General features: G+C 47.6%; 1 protein-coding gene across 1 annotated transcript; it reads right to left on the bottom strand.

Annotated features, from left to right (window-relative positions):
- Positions 1 to 439: 439 nt before the first annotated feature.
- On the bottom strand, positions 440 to 6,444 carry mogat2.1 (monoacylglycerol O-acyltransferase 2, gene 1). The gene is made up of 6 exons (NM_001011301.1): positions 6,183 to 6,444; positions 5,425 to 5,603; positions 2,536 to 2,740; positions 2,177 to 2,351; positions 860 to 1,059; positions 440 to 764 (listed from the first exon to the last, which is right to left on the bottom strand). Exons 1-6 carry the CDS (start codon positions 6,274 to 6,276, stop codon positions 610 to 612), a joined length of 1,008 nt encoding a protein of 335 aa, NP_001011301.1. The 5' UTR covers positions 6,277 to 6,444; the 3' UTR covers positions 440 to 609.
- Between the last annotated feature and the right edge of the window lie 11,429 nt (positions 6,445 to 17,873).

Consider the following 17,873-nt stretch of genomic DNA (forward strand, 5'->3'; position numbering starts at 1 on the left):
TTTTGACCCAGACAGCCTGGTTTTCAGGATTCTTGAAGATTTACTCAACAATTGCCCCCACCCCATGACATCACTGCCCCACCCAGGTATGTCAAGCCCCATGTCCCAGGCAACCCTAGGCCCAACATTTGACCCTTAGCAAATGACAAGGTTGCAACATTTGGTAGCACAGCCCAACGTTTGGAAAATCAGCCAATAAGTTCCACTCCCATCGTTCCTAGGTTATCTAGGAATCAAAGTGTTTGCCCCCAATCTTGCTCTAATTCATCTCCAAGATCTCCATCTCCAAGATAGGCTTTCTGGAGGATCTAGGGGATCAAAGAGGTATTCTTCCCAAATCTGTCCCTAACTAGCCTTCAGTTTGTGCCCACCCAACCAGAGATATGAGTCCCTCAAGAGTGGCTGGCCCAACCGGTTTGGGAAAGAAAAGAGACACGGCTTGGTGAGAAATGTTTATTACCTGAGGGTTTTGTGGCTGTATTTAATTAGGAGAACCCAAAATTCACACAAATTGTGTAGAGTACCGTGGTTGGTCAGCAAGCCAAAGCCAAAGAATATTTACACCATACGAGGAGATAGAGTCCATCAGTCAGCCTCTTCCATGCGGTCTCAGCACAGCACCAGACTTCGGTCTTCGGGAATGCCATAGTTACCTTTGTGCGTCTCAAAGAGATCCCTCAGCTTTGCAATGTAAAGGGAATGGAGAGAAGAAATTTGCTCCCGTGTGGGACATGGAGTCTTGGTCACGTGGATTGGAGAACCCACTATAGAATGAGAACATTGAGATGTGAGAAGATGGACAGAAAGAAAGTTGGGTGAAGAAAATGGGCATGATGGAGAAAAGAATTTGGCTTCTTACCTACTGTATAAATTGGTCTGCGATGGGGCAGGAGACCCCAACTGTACTGGAAAACCCCCCGACCGTGAAAGAGGGGCAGGGCGATTCCAAAGATCTTCTGCAGCTTCTCCTGTGTCGCTCTAAGCAGAGATCCCCGAGGGTTATTAACCTGATTGTACAAGTCATTCTCCCCAAAGGACAGAACTGGAACCAAGTGAGCTCTGCAAGGGAAGGTCAAGGGAGGAGAGGACAATGGGTCATAGTTGGAAGGGAAGGAATGATTGATGGTACCTATAGTAGTAGAGGGATAATAGCCTCTGGGAAGGGACTGGGGCTGTGGGATAGCAGGTATAGTAGGGAGAGATGGTGCCTATAGTAGCAGTGGGGGGATAATAGCCTCTGGGAAGGGACTGGGGCTGTGGGATAGCAGGTATAGTAGGGAGAGATGGTGCCTATAGTAGCAGTGGGGGGATAATAGCCTCTGGGAAGGGACTGGGGCTGTGGGATAGCAGGTATAGTAGGGAGAGATGGTGCCTATAGTAGCAGTGGGATAATAGCCTCTGGGAAGGGACTGGGGCTGTGGGATAGCAGGTATAGTAGGGAGAGATGGTGCCTATAGTAGCAGTGGGGGGGGGATAATAGCCTCTGGGAAGGGACTGGGGCTGTGGGATAGCAGGTATAGTAGGGGAGAGATGGTGCCTATAGTAGCAGTGGGGGGATAATAGCCTCTGGGAAGGGACTGGGGCTGTGGGATAGCAGGTATAGTAGGGAGAGATGGTGCCTATAGTAGCAGTGGGGGGATAATAGCCTCTGGGAAGGGACTGGGGCTGTGGGATAGCAGGTATAGTAGGGAGAGATGGTGCCTATAGTAGCAGTGGGGGGATAATAGCCTCTGGGAAGGGACTGGGGCTGTGGGATAGCAGGTATAGTAGGGAGAGATGGTGCCTATAGTAGCAGTGGGGGGATAATAGCCTCTGGGAAGGGACTGGGGCTGTGGGATAGCAGGTATAGTAGGGAGAGATGGTGCCTATAGTAGCAGTGGGGGGATTAATAGCCTCTGGGAAGGGACTGGGGCTGTGGGATAGCAGGTATAGTAGGGAGAGATGGTGCCTATAGTAGCAGTGGGATAATAGCCTCTGGGAAGGGACTGGGGCTGTGGGATAGCAGGTATAGTAGGGAGAGATGGTGCCTATAGTAGCAGTGGGGGGATAATAGCCTCTGGGAAGGGACTGGGGCTGTGGGATAGCAGGTATAGTAGGGAGAGATGGTGCCTATATATATATATATATATCAGCTATTTTCCCTTTTCTGGATTTCAAGTAGATTATTATTTCTTACCCATGAGTCAGTGCCATTTTAATGAACCCGGTCCTGTTTAGCAGTTGGAGTGTAAGCTCCCCAGGTTTAGCATCTAGTGCCTCTGGAGGGCCCCCAACTGCTATGACGAGAGCTTGACCCCCACTCTTTTGGGAGAGGAGATGATGGGCGCTGCTCCTGTCTGAGGATACAAGACCTACAGGAGGAAACAGTGGAACCAAGGAGTCAAAAATCAGTGATTACGTTGCAAGAAATGAGATCATTTACAGAGATAAAGGGAAAGTCAGGAGGAATGGAAGTATAATCCCGTGCCGTTGCCCTTGGGGTGCCGGGGGTGGGACAGGAGCGAGAGGGTATAATGAAGCCAGAGGTCTCCTTACTGCCACTCATAATGTACTCTCTGAAGAACGGGACCCGGAACCAGGCAGGCAGCATCAGAAGGTGGGGCGTTAGACCCGGGAAGAGACGGGAGAATCCAGTTCCCTCAGTGCAGAAATTTCCAAAGGCCCCAACCACCAGCACCCCATGGGGATGGAACCCCATAATATAGTTGTACTTGGGATCCAGGGGAGCAGTGCACAAAAGCTGCAGAGAAATCAGAAGAACAGTTCAACCTTTCTACAGTCTGTAACCAGCAACCCTCCAAACGTCTTCCAGTTTCCTAACAGCCACCCAGCAGCCCTTCTCCTGTCTGCAACCAGGAACCCATCAACCCTTCTCCTGTCTGCAACCAGGAACCCATCAACCCTTCTCCTGTATGTAACCAGGAACCCATCAACCCTTCTCCTGTATGTAACCAGGAACCCATCAACCCTTCTCCTGTATGTAACCAGGAACCCATCAACCCTTCTCCTGTCTGTAACCAGGAACCCAACAACCCTTCTCCTGTATGTAACCAGGAACCCAACAACCCTTCTCCTGTATGTAACCAGGAACCCATCAACCCTTCTCCTGTATGTAACCAGGAACCCAACAACCCTTCTCCTGTATGTAACCAGGAACCCATCAACCCTTCTCCTGTATGTAACCAGGAACCCAACAACCCTTCTCCTGTATGTAACCAGGAACCCATCAACCCTTCTCCTGTACGTAACCAGGAACCCAACAACCCTTCTCCTGTATGTAACCAGGAACCCATCAACCCTTCTCCTGTATGTAACCAGGAACCCATCAACCCTTCTCCTGTCTGCAACCAGGAACCCATCAACCCTTCTCCTGTCTGCAACCAGGAACCCATCAACCCTTCTCCTGTATGTAACCAGGAACCCATCAACCCTTCTCCTGTATGTAACCAGGAACCCAACAACCCTTCTCCTGTATTTTACCAGGAACCCATCAACCCTTCTCCTGTATGTAACCAGGAACCCTTCTCCTGTCTGCAACCAGGAACCCATCAACCCTTCTCCTGTCTGCAACCAGGAACCCATCAACCCTTCTCCTGTATGTAACCAGGAACCCATCAACCCTTCTCCTATCTGCAACCAGGAACCCATCAACCCTTCTCCTGTCTGCAACCGGGAACCTATCAACCCTTCTCCAGTCTCTATCCAGCAACCCATCAACCCTTCTCCTGTCTGCAACCGGGAACCCATCAACCCTTCTCCTGTATGTAACCAGGAACCCAACAACCCTTCTCCTGTCTGCAACCAGGAACCCAACAACCCTTCTCCTGTCTGCAACCAGGAACCCATCAACCCTTCTCCTGTCTGCAACCAGGAACCCATCAACCCTTCTCCTGTCTGCAGCCAGGAACCCATCAACCCTTCTCCTGTCTGCAACCGGGAACCCATCAACCCTTCTCCTGTATGTAACCAGGAACCTATCAACCCTTCTCCAGTCTCTATCCAGCAACCCATCAACCCTTCTCCTGTCTGCAACCGGGAACCCATCAACCCTTCTCCTGTATGTAACCAGGAACCCAACAACCCTTCTCCTGTCTGCAACCAGGAACCCAACAACCCTTCTCCTGTCTGCAACCAGGAACCCATCAACCCTTCTCTTGTCTGCAACCAGGAACCCATCAACCCTTCTCCTGTCTGCAGCCAGGAACCCATCAACCCTTCTCCTGTCTGCAACCAGGAACCCATCAACCCTTCTCCTGTCTGCAACCAGGAACCCATCAACCCTTCTCCTGTCTGCAACCAGGAACCCATCAACCCTTCTCCTGTCTGCAACCAGGAACCCATCAACCCTTCTCCTGTCTGCAACCAGGAACCCATCAACCCTTCTCCTGTCTGCAACCAGGAACCCATCAACCCTTCTCCTGTCTGCAACCAGGAACCCATCAATCCTTCTCCTGTCTGTAACCAGGAACCCAACAACCCTTCTCCTGTCTGCAACCAGCAAACCATCATCCCTTCTCCTGTCTGTAACCAGGAACCCAACAACCCTTCTCCTGTCTGCAACCAGCACTTCATCAACATTTTTCTAGTCTACATACACAAAAATAAGCCATTTCGTTTTTTAAAGGGGGCAAAGAGCAGCCAAATTTGCAATTTGCTACCAGTAAAGCCTTTCTTTGCTGGCAACTTATTAACTCTGATTAAATCTGTATCCCGGAGCCCACCAGCATACAGTACCTCCCATTTATACCCATGGCTTTCTTGTAACCAGGAACTTGGCAGTCTTTCTCTTGTCTGTAACCAAAAACCCCCAACCCTTTTCCTTTCTGTGAACAGGAATCCATTAACCTTTGTCTAGCCTGTAACCAAGAACCCCAAATGTTTCCATTCAATACCCAAGACCCCAGATGTTCCCATCCTATAACCAAGAATATAACTCCACCAACCTGTAATTCAGAACCTATCAACCATTCCCCTGCCCATAACCAGAAACCCTACCATACCCTTACCCTGGAACCCTCCAACATTTTTAAGTCTTTAACCAAAAACACAATTTGCAGTTTCCAGCTTGTAACAATTAAGCCACTAACCTTCTCTCAACCTTTAACCAGGAGTCCAACTAACTCACCCCAATCTGTAACAAGAAACCTAATAACCAGGAACTAATTGAACTTTCTTCCAACTTGTAACCAGAAACCTACCAACTTCTCCTCAGTCTGTAGCTAGCAACCAACCCTTTCCAAAACCACTTAATTCATACTTTTCCCTTCAGAAATCAGCAGCCTTCCAAGAGGCTGCAAAAGAACCCTGTCTACTGTTCCCCAATCTCTAGCATGGAAAATATCTATCAATAGTCAATTATTCCATAACCCATAACCCTTTCTGCTTCTGAATACCTAAATACATTATGAGCAACATGTGACTTACCTTGATGGGAAAGTATTCAGCAAAGTATTTCCACACAGTCCAGCTGCGCACCCAGTTTGATCTACGGCCTCCCTTGGATGGGGTGTCCCAATCTATATACAGCCATACCCCATAGAGGACTGCCAGGTACCAATAGCGAGAGAAAAGCAGGAGGATGTAGAGGGCAATGCAGCACTGAGCTGAAAGAAAGTGGTACAGTTATTATGTAGGTAGGTAGGTAGGTATGGGATAAGAAGTGCTTGATAGTATCTGTGTTGAACGCGAGGAGGGGAAACAAATAGATAAGAAAGTGGGGCAAGATGGAGACAGTAGGGCAAGATGGAGAAAGTAAGTCAAGATGGAGACAGTAGGGCAAGATGGAGACAGTAGGGCAAGATGGAGACAGTAGGACAAGATGGAGAAAGTAAGTCAAGATGGGGACAGTAGGGCAAGATGGGGACAGTAGGGCAAGATGGAGACAGTAGGGGAAGATAAAGACAGTAGGGTGAGATAGAGACAGTAGGGTGAGATAGAAAAAGTAAGTCAAGATGGAGAAAGTAAGTGAAGATAGAGAAAGTAGGACAAGATGGAGAACGTAAGGCACAATGGAGACAGTAGAGTGAAATGGAGACACTAGGACAAGGGTCAAAGCCATAGAGGTCTAGTAGACCCCCAACCCAGATATTCAGTCAATGACACCTTTGCCTGCAACCCTGACCATTAATCAATATCTGTGTTGAACGAGAGGTACTTTGAGAGTAGTAATCTGCAGGACTCACCCATTGCAAGAAACGAGACAGCCCACTGCAAGACTGCGCCAGTTTGCAGCCTCCTAGAGAATGGGATTTTGAGGGGGGCAAAGTGTATCCACATGACTGAGAACGTAACAGACAACACAGGGGAGAGAAGAAATGAATGGAAGAATAGAGGGATACAAGGCTTAATAGAAGGGAACAGACAGCGGTATGAGACACGAGGGACACAGTGACACAAAAACTAGACAGAATTGAGAGAGACAGAGGCACAAACAGTGAGACACAGAGAGGGAGGGAGGGTAGGGGAGAGCTGGGACAGAAGGGACGACTCTGAGGCAGTGAGAATTTCCCATTCAGTTGCTTTCTTATATAAGAAATGTTTCCGCCGTGCTGGAATTCCGTCTGGTTGGTCAATCGGGCCAGTGGCCAGGGCAGCCACCACCGCCTCCCACATGCAGCTTCTGATTGGCTCTGTTTGTTTTGGGTGCTGTCTCCTGGATTTTGGGCAATCCTGTAAGAAACGTTCACTGCCCCAAGGGAAGAGGCAGAGAGTGGAGGGTAGGAAGAGATAAAAATATGGGAGAAAAAGGGGGATGATAAAGGATTAGAGCTGTCTATCGTGTTTGGGGGGCACTGAGCTGCACTGTATGTGGCTGAAGGTAGAAAAGTTCATTAACAAACCATTAATTTAACTCATGATTGGGCAGGCAGCTCAGCAGTTCTACGTCTGCTCTGGGGAAACCTGTGGATATGGATGGGATACCGGGTACGTTCAGGCAATAGAGTGACTGCAGGGCAAGGGGGGAACAGATAGATAAGACAGAGAAAGTGGGGCAAGATGGTGACAGTAGAGAGAGATAGAGACAGTAGGGCAAGATGGAGACAGTAGGGCAAGATGGAGACAGTAGGGCAAGATGGAGACAGTAGGGCAAGATGGAGACAGTAAGTCAAGATGGAGAAAGTAAATCAAGATGGAGACAGTAGGTCAAGATGGAGACAGTAGGTCAAGATGGAGACAGTAGGGCAAGATGGAGACAGTAAGTCAAGATGGAGACAGTAGGGCAAGATTGAGAAAGTAAGTCAAGGTGGAGACAGTAGGTCAAGATGGAGACAGTAGGGCAAGATGGAGACAGTAGGTCAAGATGGAAACAGTAGGGCAAGATGGAGACAGTAGGGCAAGATGAAGACAGTAAGGCAAGATGGAGAAAGTAAGTCAAGATGGTGACAGTAGGTCAAGATGGAGACAGTAGGGCAAGATGGAGACAGTAGATCAAGATGGAGACAGTAGGGCAAGATGGAGACAGTAGGGCAAGATGGAGACAGTAAGGCAAGATGGAGGCAGTTGGGAAAGAACAGTAGGACAAGACAAGATAATTGGCCAATTTGTAAACATGTGGGCAAAATGCTTGGAAAGATTGTCACCCTAAATCTTAAATTAAGCGCTAAATACAGTGGCATAAGGATAGGTGGTGTAAACCCCACAGCTGGGGGAGCGCTTGGTAATTTGCTACTATTCCCCTGCTCCCTCCCACCCAAATGCATCTGTGGACCTCATTTCACACACAAAGGGCAGCTGTTTGAACAATATAAGATTAGATACTGGGGCAATTATTACTTACCTCCATTTATTACCTGTTCGATGGTCTGATGAGTGCGGATACAGGTGGTTCCTCCCCTCTCTGGACACAAACGCCCAGCAAAACACAAAGTGGGAAAGTTCTATGCAATTCACATGCGTCTCAGGGTGTGTGGGGTCTCTAGTCATAGAGGTCTAGTAGACCCCCAACCCAGATAGGAGTCATAGCGATAGAGGTCTAGTAGACCCCCAACCCAGATAGGGGTCATAGTGATAGAGGTCTAGTAGACCCCCAACCCAAGTAGGAGTCATAGCGATAGAGGTCTAGTAGACCCCCAACCCAGATAGGGGTCATAGCGATAGAGGTCTAGTAGACCCCCAACCCAGAGAGGAGTCATAGCGATAGAGGTCTAGTAGACCCCCAACCCAGATAGGAGTCATAGCGATAGGGGTCTAGTAGACCCCCAACCCAAGTAGGAGTCATAGCGATAGAGGTCTAGTAGACCCCCAACCCAGATAGGGGTCATAGCGATAGAGATCTAGTAGACCCCCAACCCAGATAGGAGTCATAGCGATAGAGATCTAGTAGACCCCCAACCCAGATAGGGGTCATAGCGAAAGAGGTCTAGTAGACCCCCAACCCAGATAGGGGTCATAGCGAAAGAGGTCTAGTAGACCCCTAACCCAGATAGGAGTCATAGCGAAAGAGGTCTAGTAGACCCCCAACCCAGGTAGGAGTCCTAGCGATAGAGGTCTAGTAGACCCCCAAACCAGATAGGGGTCATAGCGAAAGAGGTCTAGTAGACCCCCAACCCAGATAGGGGTCATAGCGATAGAGGTTTAGTAGACCCCCAACCCAGATAGGGGTCATAGCGACAGAGGTCTAGTAGACCCCAACCCAGATAGGAGTCCTAGCGAAAGAGGTCTAGTAGACCCCCAACCCAGATAGGGGTCATAGTGATAGAGGTCTAGTAGACCCCCAACCCAGATAGGGGTCATAGCGATAGAGGTTTAGTAGACCCCCAACCCAGATAGGGGTCATAGTGATAGAGGTCTAGTAGACCCCCAACCCAGATAGGAGTCATAGCGATAGAGGTCTAGTAGACCCCCAACCCAGAGAGGAGTCATAGTGATAGAGGTCTAGTAGACCCCCAACCCAGATAGGAGTCATAGCGATAGAGATCTAGTAGACCCCAACCCAGATAGGAGTCATAGCGATAGAGGTTTAGTAGACCCCCAACCCAGATAGGGGTCATAGTGATAGAGGTCTAGTAGACCCCCAACCCAGATAGGAGTCATAGCGATAGAGGTTTAGTAGACCCCCAACCCAGATAGGGGTCATAGTGATAGAGGTCTAGTAGACCCCCAACCCAGATAGGAGTCATAGCGATAGAGGTCTAGTAGCCCCCCAACCCAGATAGGGGTCATAGCGATAGAGGTCTAGTAGACCCCCCCAACCCAGACAATGACACCTTTGCCTGCAACCCTGCCCAATAATCAACAACTGCTGCAAAACATGGAAGTGACATCACCATAATGCAGAAGTGATGTCACAATACGCACAAATACGTGAGCGAATAGCAGCAAAGCACAATAAGAAGATGATCACATGGAAGAACAGGAGAACAATCAAATATCTAGGGTAATGTAATAAAAGCCGCATTTTTCCCCCCCAGGTCTAGTCAACTATAACAACCCATCAGATGTTTGCTTTCAAACAGGTGACAAGAACATTCCACCTTGTGATTGGTTGCTATGATTTACAAGACACGGTGCACACATTGCAACTTATATTACATGACCCCCCCTGCCCCCCCAATGGGACGTTATGTGGAATCTCTGGGCCGGGGGCTCCTCCCACACCTATAATACAAATTGCACCCTATAAAGATAAACAGGACCAGCACCACGAAGGCAACAAAAAGGAGGGTGCAGAAGGGAACGGGGAGGGAGGAGAACGGAGCTCGACAACGTAAATTGGCCTTTAAGCAAGACACGGTGGGGGCCGGAGAGGGGAGGTCGGTATTATTATCCAGGGGGGTTGTTTGTACAGCTAAAGGGGAGAAGAAAGGCAAATTTTAAACATGGAGAGAATGGTAACACCACCCATCAGGGAATTACCCAGCCTGCAGCCTTGTGCCTTTATATGGGGGGCACAGAACCCCTCAGTGACTGCTAATATCCTTATCATTTACAGTAGGGGGTACATTATCCCTTATATTACATGAGTGATACTCAGAGTTCCCTGTATAACTCAGCCTGCAGCCTTGTGCCTTTATATGGGCACAGAACCCCTCAGTGACTGCTAATATCCTTATCATTTACAGTAGGGGGTACATTATCCCTTATAATACATGAGTGATACTCAGAGTTCCCTGTATAACTCAGCCTGCAGCCTTGTGCCTTTATATGGGGGCACAGAACCCCTCAGTGACTGCTAATATCCTTATCATTTACAGTAGGGGGTACATTATCCCTTATAATACATGAGTGATACTCAGAGTTCCCTGTATAACTCAGCCTGCAGCCTTGTGCCTTTATATGGGCACAGAACCCCTCAGTGACTGCTAATATCCTTATCATTTACAGTAGGGGGTACATTATCCCTTATAATACATGAGTGATACTCAGAGTTCCCTGTATAACTCAGCCTGCAGCCTTGTGCCTTTATATGGGGGCACAGAACCCCTCAGTGACTGCTAATATCCTTATCATTTACAGTAGGGGGTACATTATCCCTTATAATACATGAGTGATACTCAGAGTTCCCTGTATAACTCAGCCTGCAGCCTTGTGCCTTTATATGGGGGGCACAGAACCCCTCAGTGACTGCTAATATCCTTATCATTTACAGTAGGGGGTACATTATCCCTTATAATACATGAGTGATACTCAGAGTTCCCTGTATAACTCAGCCTGCAGCCTTGTGCCTTTATATGGGGGGCACAGAACCCCTCAGTGACTGCTAATATCCTTATCATTTACAGTAGGGGGTACATTATCCCTTATAATACATGAGTGATACTCAGAGTACTCACCTCCCTTCTGCGCCACAGATACAGACACCCAGGTCCCTTTCCCCTGGCGGTTGATGATGGGGAGGGGACTGTGTATTGTCACTTTACACACATAGAGGGCGCTGTCACTTATCACTGCATCCCTAATGCTCAGAGAGCTGAGCCCTGACTGATTTGATTGCAGGGACACCCTGGGGTCCCCCAGATGAGACACGTTCTCCTGAGGCCGCCGGGACACAAACTCATACACAGCGATGTCACCCCAAGACCAAGTGAAGGTGACGGCAGTGGGGGGAGGGGCGCGCCTCCCAAATGAACAGAAAAGTTGGATTTTGCTCCCCTCAGTGACATTCAGGCAGGGAGGATTCTGGGAGACAGACAACGCAGTCACTGAACCTGTGGGAAAGAAATTTTGTACAGCAACTGGTTTATATTCTCATCACAGATACCCACAGGGCAGTGGGGTTTGGACTTTTTTAGTTCAGAGGTACAAAATTAGTTAGGGCAGTTCTGCCCTGCTTTATGGCTGAGATTCTAGCTATCTGTATAACAGAGCATTCTGTCACAGTGGCACAGATCCTATCTGATCCCCCCATTGTAAGCAGCAGTCCTGCCCTGCTTTATGGCTGAGATTCTAGCTATCTGTATAACAGAGCATTCTGTCACAGTGGCACAGATCCTATCTGATCCCCCCCATTGTAAGCAGCAGTCCTGCCCTGCTTTATGGCTGAGATTCTAGCTATCTGTATAACAGAGCATTCTGTCACAGTGGCACAGATCCTATCTGATCCCCCCCCCCCCCCCCATTGTAAGCAGCAGTCCTGCCCTGCTTTATGGCTGAGATTCTAGCTATCTGTATAACAGAGCATTCTGTCACAGTGGCACAGATCCTATCTGATCCCCCCATTGTAAGCAGCAGTCCTGCCCTGCTTTATGGCTGAGATTCTAGCTATCTGTATAACAGAGCATTCTGTCACAGTGGCACAGATCCTATCTGATCCCCCCATTGTAAGCAGCAGTCCTGCCCTGCTTTATGGCTGAGATTCTAGCTATCTGTATAACAGAGCATTCTGTCACAGTGGCACAGATCCTATCTGATCCCCCCATTGTAAGCAGCAGTCCTGCCCTGCTTTATGGCTGAGATTCTAGCTATCTGTATAACAGAGCATTCTGTCACAGTGGCACAGATCCTATCTGATCCCCCCATTGTAAGCAGCAGTCCTGCCCTGCTTTATGGCTGAGATTCTAGCTATCTGTATAACAGAGCATTCTGTCACAGTGGCACAGATCCTATCTGATCCCTCAGTGTAAGCCACACCCTCGTGCTGAGTGGAGGTGCTGTGAGGGAGCTCCTGTGAGGTGAACTTTCCCCAGGCCCTGTAAGGGTCTGGGGGGCTGTTTGTTTCCCGGTTTGGGGCTTAAAAAGAAAAACAAAAAACTGACTTTCTTTATTGTTGTGGAAAATGAAAAGAAGATTTTCTCTTCGTGTGAGGAATGAAAAGAAAGCTGTTGTTTCTGGAAGGAAAGGCTCAAGCCAGAAAATGGCGGCAGAAAGTGAAGTAAGTAAAGCTAAGCCCAAGAGAAAGAAGGTGGGAGGAAGGGAAGATAGTGGAAGCAGCATGGAGGAGGAGGAGGATATGAATGAATCCTTTTCACAAACAATATCAGAAGATTTGGAAAGAACTCCAGTTTTGTTGCCTGGTGAGCCTGACCCACAAACAAGCATGTCCCCCCCCCCTGAGTATGCCTCCCATCCCTATGTCTGGCTCTGAAACCCCTCAAAGTGCCACCAATAGTCAGTTGTGTGAGACCCCTGCGCAATTATCCTCCAGTGACCTGTTGGGGGGTGACAGTGTGGAACCTGAGACCCCCGGGAGGAGCGGGGAGTTTGGTGCAAGTAAAGTAATGGCAGCTGGGAGAGCAGAGAGATCCAGCAATGTGCCTGTGGGGCCTGTCTGTGTGGAGCTAAAGCATCGGGAGGCTAGCAGTGCATGCTGGGAGTTGTGTCCTGCGGAGGGCACGCATAATGCTGATGCGGCTGCTGAAAATGCTGCTAATTGCGCCTGTGAGAATCTGGCTATGGCGGTGGCAGAGGGGGCTTTGGATTGTGCAGAGGAGCCTGGAGTGGAGGTGGGGGAAGGGGGCTTTGGGCAGGTGAGCAAGGACTGTGTTACTGCTGGGAATCCAACTGCTACTATAGCGAAAGCTAAAATGTCTTATTCTGCTGCTGTGGCTTCTCCTGCTACTGGTGGGGCCACTATTCCTGCTGATCCACTCACTGCTACTGACTCACTTTCTGCTGCTGATAATAATGTTATTTCTGCTGATTTAAAGACTGTTTGTGCTGCTGCTAAAGAGACATTTTCAGCCTGTATAGAGACTGTTACTGCTGTGAGTAAAGAGACTGATACTAATTGTGCTAACGAGGCACTTGCTGCTGGAGAGAATCCTGACCCTATGGTGATTGCTAAAGCTCTAAGGACTGTGAACTTTCTTAAAGACAAAAAGAGAGCTTTGGAGAGGGATATTGAGAGGGGGATTGCTAACATTAAGTTTGCTAAAGGGGAAGCTAGAGCTTTAGGAATAAGAAAACTTGCTATAATAAATAAAGAGTTGGAGGAGGCTGATGGGGAAATTGAGCAAACTATGCTGTTAATTAAACCCTGGGAAGAGGTGTTTAAAAACAGAACTCGTTTTGATGAAATGCAACAGGCTGGTAAAGGGGGGAAATCATTTGAAGCAATGTATATGGATTTTGTGCTTAGGGGGGAGGAGGAGGGAACAGGGAAAGGGCAATCTGCTGTTATGTCTGTACCTAAACCCTCTGATTCTATTTCTACCTCTAATCCCCCTACCTGTACCCCCCCTACCTCTAACCCCCCTACCTCTAACCCATCCACTCTTAACCCCTCTACCTCCAACCCCCCTACCTCTAACCCTTCTAACCCCATTGTTTCTGCATGTTCTGTGGATAATGGGAATAATATGCTGGTAACTCCTGATGTTTTGGGTAAAGCAAATGAAGTGGCAAATCCTACTAAGTCAATGGAAATGTCAAATGCAGGGGGAGAGGATCAAGGAAGTAAAGGGTTTTGGGAAAAAAGAAGATTTTTTGCAAGACAACAAGAGACTCTTTTTGATGGGCCTGTGTTTAAAAGGATAAATGTAGTTAAGATTAAATGGGATGGGGAGAAGGAAAAGATGCCAGGCAGTAGGTATATCTGCAGGAATTTGATAAAGGAGTCAATGGGTTTTACACCTTCTGATGTTAATGCTTTCATAACAGTGTCCGATGTGGAATTTGAAGTAAGTTTTAAATTACCACAAGGTTTGGATAGATTTTGGAGTCTCTATCAGGAGAAGGGAAGATCCCCAGAGTGGGAAGGTTTCAGGGCCATACCTGTTTCAAAGCCAGAAGTTAAGAACGTCACTGTCATTTTTAAAAATGAATCCATTCCCCCGGAAGATGTTTTGGTCTGGCTTAAGCGCCAATGTAAGGTCCTGGCGCCACTGACAAGGTTATATAATGAGGAGGGTTTCTGGATTGTGGGATGGAAAGTACAAGTGAGATTGGATGTATCCAATAATGTTACTAAGCATCTCCCAAACTCTTTCTTTATCGGAAAGGAGAGGGGTGTTTGTTTTTATCCAGGACAACCCAAGCAGTGTTTCAAGTGTGGCTCAAAGCGTCATCTGGCCAATGATTGCACTCTCAAAATTTGTGCATTATGTGGGGCTCAGGGGCATGTTAGTAAGGAATGCAATAAGGTAAGGTGCAACCTTTGTAATGATTTGGGACATACGCACCGGGAATGCCCAGAAGCCTGGCACAATATTGTAAAGAAATGCCCTAGAATCGAAAAAGAGTTTTTTCAGGAGGAGGTACCCAGGGTGGAGGTGGGTGTATGTGAGGAAATCACTAACAGGAAGGGAGGTGGGGAAGTTTTGTCCCAGACTATTGAGAAGGATGGGGGAGAAGGGATAAGAAGGGAAGTGGAGGTTGAGAAAGAAGGATGGGAGGAGGTAGGAAGAAAAACAAGGAAGAGGGTAGGCAAGATGGTTTTCCAAACAAATATTGAAACCTCTAATAGGTTTGAACTCCCTGATGGGAAATCTTGGGGGGATATGGCTGAGGAAGAAGAGGAAGAGTTAAACAGGTTGGAGGATGAAGAGAGGGAGCATGGGAAAGAAACAGGGAAGAAGCAGAAAAAGAAGAAGGCGAAAAAGAAATCCAAGGCTTCTTTGCCTCTTGTGACAGAAGAAATGAATTGTGAAATTGAAGAACAGGTCCCTTCCCATGTAGAAATGGAGATAACTGAGGATCAGGGGAAGAAAAGGAAAGGTCGGACAGAAAGTGATGAGGAAAGGGAATCTATAGATGGGAATGGGTTTTTTGAGAAAGACGGTGGCCCTTCAAGTGGATTAGGGAAGCCTCAGTATAAGAGATTTGGAGAGGAGAAGGAGGGTAGGCTGGCTAAATCTCCAAAATGTCAAAACAAGTGATTCATTTTTGTACTATCAATGTGTGTAGTATAAAGAACCATAAAACAAGGGCTGAAGTTTATGATTTTTTAGGGAAATCTAATTTTTATGTTCTTTTCTTACAAGAAACAAGGTTAACTGATAGGACAGAAATATTTAATGCTAAAAGAGAATGGCAGTTTGGACCCTCTTTTTGGTCTATTGCAGAGGAATCTGCAGGGGGGGTGGGAATTCTTTTTAAAGGTCATTTTGATCTTAAAATCAAACGTTTTTTGGAGATCAGAATAGGACGCTGTATACTCCTAGATGTTCATTTTCAGGGTGAGACGTTTAGGCTGATTAATGTTTATGGGCCACATACGATAGCAGAGAGGAAAGAACTGTTGGGCGAAATTAAACCTTTTTTGTGTGTTTCTTGTCCTGTCATTCTGGCTGGGGATTTTAATGAAGTCCTGAAGCCGGGGGACAGGACAGGTAAATATAATAAATATGAAGGGGCCTTTTTGTCTAATATTATCAGGCAGGCGGGGCTGGTGGCGACCTGGAATGGGAGGAAGGGTGTCCATACTTATTTTTGTGCAAACCGTAGTAGCCGCATAGATTTGGTTTTTGTTAAAGAGAGAGATACTTTTTCAGATGTAAAGGAAACATTGGTAGATTTTTCAGACCATTTAATGGTTTCCTTTAAATATGGGATGTCAGAGCTCCCGAGAAGGGGTAGAGGGTTGTGGAGACTTGGATTTGAGTCATTGAAGGAAGCTGCAAGGAATGGCTCTTTTAAGAGTTTTTTTGAGGCCCAGTGGTCAAAGCTGGACTTCTTTGATTCAATCCAACAGTGGTGGGAGGGTACGAAAGAAGAAATCCGAACCTTCTTCACAAAACTATCTGTTAAAAGGGAGGGTATAAGATCTAGAACATACCAGTCTCTGAGAAAGAAGTTGGAAACCTTAATTTCGGCCGGGGTGGTGGGGGAGAAAATTGCCCAGTTGAAAACTCTGATGAAGCAGCATCAGTACAGTCGCCAGGACTCTATGGTTCTGGAAAGGGATTTTGGGGCAAAAAACTCCCCGGACCCTTTCCAGAACTGTAGAGAGACCTTTAAGAAAAAGCAGGTGACTGGCCTTATTGATTCTGAGGGAAGTTTGCAGAAATCCAGGGAGGGTATCCTCAGAGTTGTAAGGTCGTACTATGCCGGCTTGTTCAGACGTAAGGCTTTGGAGAGGGAAAGGACTGAAAGCTTCTTAAGGGCGACCCCAGGACCTGATACAGCTAATTTGGATTTCTCCCCTTTGACAGCAGATATTGGGGAAGAGGAGGTGGAGGGTGCGATTGATAAGTTAAACAACAAGAAAGCTCCTGGGCCTGATGGGCTTACAGCAGAATTCTATAAGACCTTTAAGGAGCTGTTAGTCCCGGTGTTAACAAAGATCTTTAATGGATGTCTGGGGAGTGGGTTGTGTGAATCAATGAGGTGCTCTGCCCTGATTCTGCTGTCAAAGGGGAAGGATGATGAGAGGATTGAGAACTGGAGGCCGATTGCCCTTCTCAACTCCGATAGAAAGATTCTGGCAAAGATCCTTTTTTCCCGGTTAATTTTATTTTCAGGCACTTTATTATCGTCCTGTCAGTTCTGCACGGTGAAGGGGCGGAGCATCTTTGGGGCGATCCTTACTATAAGGGAAGCCTTGGAGTCATGCAAAGCTCATGGTTGGGGTAAGTATCTGTTGTCTCTGGATCAGACAAAAGCTTTTGATAATGTTAACCATGATTATCTATGGGCTGTTTTGTCTAAATACGGCATCCCGGGCAGATTCATTAGTTGGATTAAAGTTTTGTATGAAGGGGCAAAAAGCTTCCCATTGATTAACGGTTGGCAAGGTGAAGACTTTGAGGTTGGGGCCGGGGTGCGGCAGGGCTGCCCTCTGAGTCCTCTTCTCTATGTATTCGCTCTGGATCCCTTCCTGAGGATGCTGGAGAGGAAAGGCTTGGAGGGGGTCTGTGTGCCCGGCTGGCAGCCCCTCAGGTTTGTTGCCTATGCGGATGATGTGTCAGTGATCGTTTCTAAGCAGGCGGAGGTTGAAGTGGTCACTGATTGCATCAGAAGTTACTCGGGGGCCTCTGGCTCCTCTGTCAATCGGGAAAAGTCGGAAGCTTTTTGGGTTCTAGAAGGGGAACCAGCTTTTCAGGTTGGTAATTTCCCAGTAGCCCCAGAGCAGGTAAAAATCTTGGGAGTTAAATTCGGGAGGAATGATAATGGTCTGTTAAATTGGGAAGAAAAACTGGATGCTGGTTTGGCAAAAGTTCAGCGCTGGAAATCTTGGAAGCTGACCTATAGAGAAAGGGTTAATTTGATCAAGACTTTTCTGATCCCGTTGTTTCTTTTTGTTGCCTATGTGTTTCCCCTGCCAGAATCTCTCTCTACTCGGCTCTACAGTCTGTTCTTTCAGATGCTCTGGGGGAGCAGACTGAACCCAGTAAAAAGAGGGGTCACTTTCCTGCAGAGAAAAGAGGGGGGGTTAGGGATGGTTTGTCCAATCGCCTTCTTTGGCACCATTTTCCTGAAATTTAATTTTGGGAATCTGGGCCAAAGGACGTGTTCTCTGTGGGAGAACTGTGTCAGGTCCTGGGTTTCGCCTTTTA

The sequence above is a fragment of the Xenopus tropicalis genome, chromosome 3 (assembly GCF_000004195.4).
Source record: "Xenopus tropicalis strain Nigerian chromosome 3, UCB_Xtro_10.0, whole genome shotgun sequence".
Taxonomy (NCBI): Eukaryota; Metazoa; Chordata; class Amphibia; order Anura; family Pipidae; genus Xenopus; species Xenopus tropicalis.